The 6,111-nt window shown below is 46.4% G+C and overlaps 1 protein-coding gene across 4 annotated transcripts; it reads right to left on the reverse strand.

Annotated features, from left to right (window-relative positions):
• Positions 1–352: 352 nt before the first annotated feature.
• Positions 353–3,936, reverse strand: RBM3 (RNA binding motif protein 3). 4 transcript variants are annotated; one of them, XM_081042017.1, is made up of 7 exons: positions 3,564–3,936; positions 2,878–2,998; positions 2,505–2,611; positions 1,763–1,868; positions 1,575–1,668; positions 1,254–1,336; positions 353–933 (listed from the first exon to the last, which is right to left on the reverse strand). In XM_081042017.1, the coding sequence occupies exons 2-6, from the start codon at positions 2,978–2,980 to the stop codon at positions 1,279–1,281; spliced, it is 468 nt and encodes a 155-aa protein (XP_080898143.1). In that variant the 5' UTR covers positions 2,981–2,998; positions 3,564–3,936; the 3' UTR covers positions 353–933; positions 1,254–1,278. The 4 variants fall into 4 exon arrangements, with proteins under 4 accessions (XP_080898143.1, XP_080898144.1, XP_080898142.1 ...); XM_081042018.1 differs by having other exon boundaries at positions 1,258–1,336; positions 3,564–3,889; XM_081042016.1 differs by having other exon boundaries at positions 1,258–1,339; positions 3,564–3,889.
• Between the last annotated feature and the right edge of the window lie 2,175 nt (positions 3,937–6,111).

Raw genomic sequence — 6,111 nt, forward strand, 5'->3', positions numbered from 1 at the left:
CCTCAAGGTTTCACGTACAGGCATACCTCACTTTATTGCACTTCATAGACACGTGTTTTATAAATTGAAGGCAAAGCCTTCCATTATCAAAAATATGATTTGCTTTATTGCAAAGACTTGCTCTATTACTATTGTGGTCTGGAAATGAACCCACAGTATCTGGGGTATACCTATATACACACACCCAAACCAGTCCCAAACTGACCAAACTTTAAACTCGAAGTCTCTATCCTTTTGGCAGTCTATGCCCAACCCCTAACTAAGTATTTTTTCAGGAGTCTCCCTTCCACTCTTACTCTATTTTCCAATTTACAAACTAGGTAGAATAAGGAAAAAGCATTATCAGTATCGATTGTTTTCAGGTTTCATCTTTTTAATCTGCTCCATGAAGAACATCCTAAACGCTACGAGACACAACAGAATATTTTTCTTCCAGTATTAAAAAAAATGGACATTCACAAATATTTTTAAGAAACTTCTACATAATCAGTGTGGTGATCCTCAGTAAAAAAACACCTCTAAGTTATCACATTGGTTTCTTGTAGTTACATTTGGAAATTGCTTCCTAAACATAATAAACATTGTATATGGGTTTTTAATGCCCCTAGATACACAATTTCTGAAAATCAAAAATCAGTCTGGTCGTTTTTTTTTGCCAGAACCAATCCTGAGAGCCCAAACTAAAAAACTGGTCAAAGGACAAATACCCAAACTCTATAAATGTTCCAGAATTTGTCTTTAAATGGGAGAAAAAAAACTTTTAAAAACACACGGAGCTTTCTAAAAGGTCTTTTGACAAGCTACCTTGGGAGCTCAATTCAAAAATAGAAGTCAATATACTAAAACAGGTGTTTCAGTGCAGCTCCAAAAATCTTTATAAATACAGCCATTTGGAAGGACGATCCTGGATCAGAAGTTTTATTCCTTGTGTATCTGAGAACAATAAGAATGGGGAGAATTGTGATGTCAGGAAGGAACAGGCTGACATGCTCACCTCCTGAAGTAAGGTTACTGAGGGCTTGACAAGGACAGCCCCTCATCTCCTCCATGGCCAGAAAATTACAGGGGAGATACGTTTTCAGACCCCCCCACTACCCGGCCAACTAGCCCTGACCCAGCACCTGAGAGCAAGAGAGGCCGAGGAATGGTGTCAGGTGGGCCAGGTGAGGTACGTGCAGGGCGAGGGAAAGGTGAGAGAAATATGACAGGGTTGGTGGACAGAGGTCTGTTCAGTGGCAATATACAAGCCTCACCTACATTAGGTGTGCATGCCTCATCTCAGTTGTCATAGTTGTCTCTGTAATTTCCTCCTGAGTAGCGGTCATAACCACCCTGGCTTCTGGGAAAAAACAGTCATGTTACAGAAATGCTATCAGACACCCCCCCACGTTAAAAAACCACATATTTAAGGGTCATATCAAATTTGTTTCCTACTTTTACAGTCTTGTTTAAACTTGTAAAAGCAAACACTAGTAACACCACGGTAAGCAAGATATTTATGAACACCCAGGCAGCCCGACTCCTAAGGAGAAAAGCAGAACCGCCAGAGGATCCCAACCCCTTGGATTACCCACCTGCCGCCATAGTCTCTGGACCGTCCATATCCATATCCATAGCCTCCAGGTCGATTGTCATACCTGCCACTCCCATAGCCCTGGTCCCCACCACCTACAGCAGATAAGAAACATTTCAATTGTCCACACAGGCGGCTAACAGGTGGCTCTCCTTCACACCCTGTGACCAAATTTACCACTGTATTTACCTCTAGAGTAGCTGCGGCCACGCCCATGGGCCCCAAAGGCACCCCCTCTGGTTCCCCGGGCAGATTTGCCCGCGTGGTCCACACGGATCTGACGACCATCCAGAGACTAGGTGTGGGGAGACACAAAGCGGATGGGTTGGTGGTCACGCAGGGCAGTGGGGAGGGAAGAGTGGGTAGGGCAGGCGGGCAAAAGAGCCCAGAAACTCTTGCTGGGCACCAGGTTCTGGGTGCCATGTTCCAGAACAAGCTCCTTTGACCAGAATGGCCTTATCAGAGCTATAGAATCCCACAAAATGACCTGAATCCACCGTGTTCCCCTGCTACTACTTACATCTTGACTGAACTCAGGTGAGTCCTCCTCCCCACTCCTCTAAGCTGCCCGCCTATTAGGGCTAGATAGACACCTCTCTTGGTTTGAGGCTTCAGAGTCCATCCCAGAAGACTCACGAGGTCCTCTCCGGGCCAGGCCCACAGGTCTGCAGACTCTACTACCTAAGCCCAGGGCAGGTCAACCATCCACGGGTGGCTTCTCGGCCTCATGCAGGACCAGTCGTCGCCTCCCAGGCAGCCCGGCTGTCTGCCGCTGCCCTCCACCCCCTAGAATAGAAGGCAGTCAAGCTCCTGTGAGTGGGCACTGTGGGGTTTGGTGGCCGCGCTGCCTCTAGCATACAGAGGGAAAAACAGAAAGAATGGTGGAAGTGGCAGGTGGGGGCAGGGCCCCTATGCAGGTAGAAGGCCTCACCTCTCCATTCATGGCTCTCATGGCATCTGAGGCATGTTCTGGATTGGTGAAGGTGATGAAGCCAAAACCCCGGGATCGCTGAGTCTCCCGGTCCTTGACAACGACCACTGGGGAAGGGAGAGAGAGAACGGATAAGAGGAATAGTGACAAGGAGTGTCAAGTAGAGAACGAACCCCTTTCACCAATCCTCACTCGAAAATCATCAGATTCTCCAATACCTAAAGCTATACACCTCTGGCCTAGGAACAAGGCAAGGAAAGAAGTATGTGAAGGCCTGGGGCCTTGACCTTTCTCTCCGAGTTTGTTGAAATGCAAGAGCTCTGGAACTTCCTCTCACCACCCCCCCCCATGGATGGGTCTGGCCACGTCTCACCCTCAGAAATAGGGCCGAAGCTGCTGAAGTGATCTTCCAGAGCCTGCTCATCAGTGTTGAAATTGAGCCCTCCAACAAAGAGCTTCCCTTCTTCAGAGGACATGGCAGTGAATTGGGAGTCCTGTGGGCAGAATATGGAGGATGGGACAAAGACATCGGAGCAGAGAGGAAAGAGGGAGAACAGAAAATAGACACGAAGAACAAAATAAGGAGTAACTAAGGGAAGACCGAGAAAACAGGCCGAAAAGATGTAAATCTGCCGGGCCAGATCAGCGAGGTAGCCATTTGGGGGCCGCCTTAGCGCATGCCCACAACATCCTCCACCACCACGCCCGTCATTTTGTGCCGACGCGCAGGCCCGAAACACCCTTGCGTTCCCTCCGTGCCCGCAGAACAAGATGGCGGCGGTCACGTGGGAAAAGGGAGGCCGCAAGTCTCGGCCATAGCATGGTCACTCCCGCCGCCAACGCTGCCATCCCCTCCCGGCACTCCTCGCACATGGATATCGCGCGCCAGCCTCCCACCAACTCCAAAATTTGACCTCCAAGCACGGGACCCGCCCGCCCGGAGAAGCCCAAGCCTACGTGTCCGAACCGCTACTCTCCCCACTTGCGCGCCTCGCTCTAAGCCAGCGGGGCGCATACCAGTGAGGCGAGGAACGGCCGCTCTAGACAAACGCCGCTTACCTGGAAATTAAGTAGAAGGACAGAAGGCACAGCAACCACCAAGGAGCAGAGCAACTGAGAAGGGTGCCGCGCGGGAAGACGCTTAATAAAGCGTACGTAGCCTATATACGTCACTGAACGTCCCCCGCGCGCGCCGGCTTGCGTGCGCGCTCATTGGTGGGGAGAAGGGATGGCGGAGGAAAGGGAGCGAAGCGTTCAGCGCGCTTCCGGAAATGGGGAGGAGCTTTGTGTGGTCGGTGCGCTCTGACGTCAGAGGGACTATTTTTTCTGTTCTCTATTTTCTGTTCTTTGCCTCCAATGGCCCAAGCTGTTTTCATCCCTTATGCGCATGAATGTTTTCGCTCTCACACCACTTTCCGTCCTTGTCCTCACTTCCTTGACGTCATTTCCCCCGTTGTTTCCGATGTGTTTCTCGCCATCTCAGTCGTGTTCCTGTAGGGTCCGGACGACGTAATTACCGTCCTCCGATAATGATAACCTCCTTCACTTTCGAGTCCTCTAACCTCATATCCCTTTAGGGCCCTATGTTTTATCCTCCCCCCACCGGTCCCCGATTTCATCACCCTTCACAGTCCCTAACATCGGGTCTACGTTTTCTCAGGGTCTGTTCCTGACCCCTACTTTTTTGTTTTCCTCTGTGCCGAACATCTAGCCGCCTGTCATGGGACCCTTTTCCCTGGCATTATTCTTTGTCATTTGTGACTTCAGCCCTCAGCCTTATCTGACAACCTCCTGAAGTCAGCCTTTTGATTTCTCTGCCAGTACACTGCCTGAGGTGCCTTTTACAAAACAGGACGCTCCAATCTTCAGAGGAAGTAAATCCCAATCCCGCAATGATTTTTGCTGTTAGAGTTGCTGAGCCCTTGATCCACAAAAAGGACTTCCATAATACACAGTGCACTTATCCAAAGCAAGGTGTGTCTGAGCCCACTACCCAAATTTGGTCTTGTCCAGCCTTCAGAGTGTCTGAGCTACCTTTGCAATGAATGGATTTAAATGAATGGATTTAACCGACTTCATTTCTGAGCTCCCCATCCAGAACGAATGGTTTAGTTTGCCCTCAGGTACTCTAAATTTCTTATCCACAGAATGGACTCGTCCAGCCTTCTAAAGGTCCGCCCTCCAAACACAGACTAGCTTTGTTAACTTTCTGAGTATAGTATCGTATGCATAATGAACTTGTCTGGCTTTTGCTGTATTCAGACCTCCTAGGTATGCCCAAGATGGACGTGAACAGATTTCACACTGTCCACATACATACTGGTCTTAGATAGCCCTCAGAGAATCTGAATCCCATGCGAAAAAGAGGTAGTCATTTATTTGCCTCTCCAAGTGTCCACAGTTCATAACACATCGTCATTGTTGGTTGGTCCATGCAAAGCCCCTCATTTTATTTATTCTCTTTTATTCCTGCACTCAACTATAATTCCCTTCCTCCCACAGTTAACTATTTTATTGGGTTTAATGTGTATCTTTTTGTGTGATTTCATATAAAAATCTACATTTTTGCCTATGCTGTTAAAGTAAATGGTAGTGTCGTTCTGTTTTTCAGTTTTTCCCCCCATCAGCATTATGTTTTTAAGATTCATCTGTATTGTTATGGGTACATCTAATCTGTTGCTTCTAATGGTTGCAATAAACTCCAATGTGTACATCCACTGTATTGCTTTACCCCTAGGTGCTCCCAGCAGGGAACACTGGGCTGCCTCCAACACCCCATTTCAATAAATGCCTTGTAAATGCTCCCTTCTGGGCCAGTGTGAAAACTTCTATAGGATGTATACTCAGAGAAGAATTGCTGGGTCATAGGGGATGTACATACTTAATTTCTGTAAGCAGTGCCAGATTGTTATCTGGAATGGGTGAAGCAATGTGCCTACATGCCTGTCTCTGCCAACACTTAGCATTATCCAGCTTTCTAAAAATTTCCAGTCTAACTGGGGCAGTCATATTTCATTAGTTCTTTAATTTGTATTTTAAGTGATTGATGATGATTTTGAGTACTTTTAATGTGCGTGTTCAATTTTGGGTTTTCTCATGTAAATGACTTGTTCAAATCCGTATTCCTATTAGGCCAAGTCCCATATTCCTCTTCTTATTGATTTTCAGGGGCCCCTTACATAGTCTAATTATGAATCCCTTGGATGTTGCAAATTGCAGATACCCTCTCCCATTCTGACATTTGTGTTATTAACTGTAAGTCATATTCATAGTGTAGTAAAGATCCTCAATTTTCATATAATCAGTTTCCCACTTAAAAAATGTTTGTACTTTTACCAGTGGCTGCTGAAGATTAGCTTGGTATTATTCTGGGTTTGGTAAAATTCTTACTACTTTTTTTTAAGCTTTCCAAATTAGAAGGAACTGATTTTTCAACTGGCTTATATTAACATTGGTAGTATTTTGTTACCAACATTTTTGGTAGAAAAAAAGAAGAAAGAAAAAATAAGGTATTGAAATGTAAACAAATTTGGTAAACAAGATTTTTCATATATTAGTTATCAGAATTTACACCTTATATTTTAGATGGATGGATATTGTGCAATGT

The sequence above is a fragment of the Rhinolophus hipposideros genome (genome assembly GCF_964194185.1).
Source record: "Rhinolophus hipposideros genome assembly, chromosome: X".
NCBI lineage: Eukaryota > Metazoa > Chordata > Mammalia > Chiroptera > Rhinolophidae > Rhinolophus > Rhinolophus hipposideros.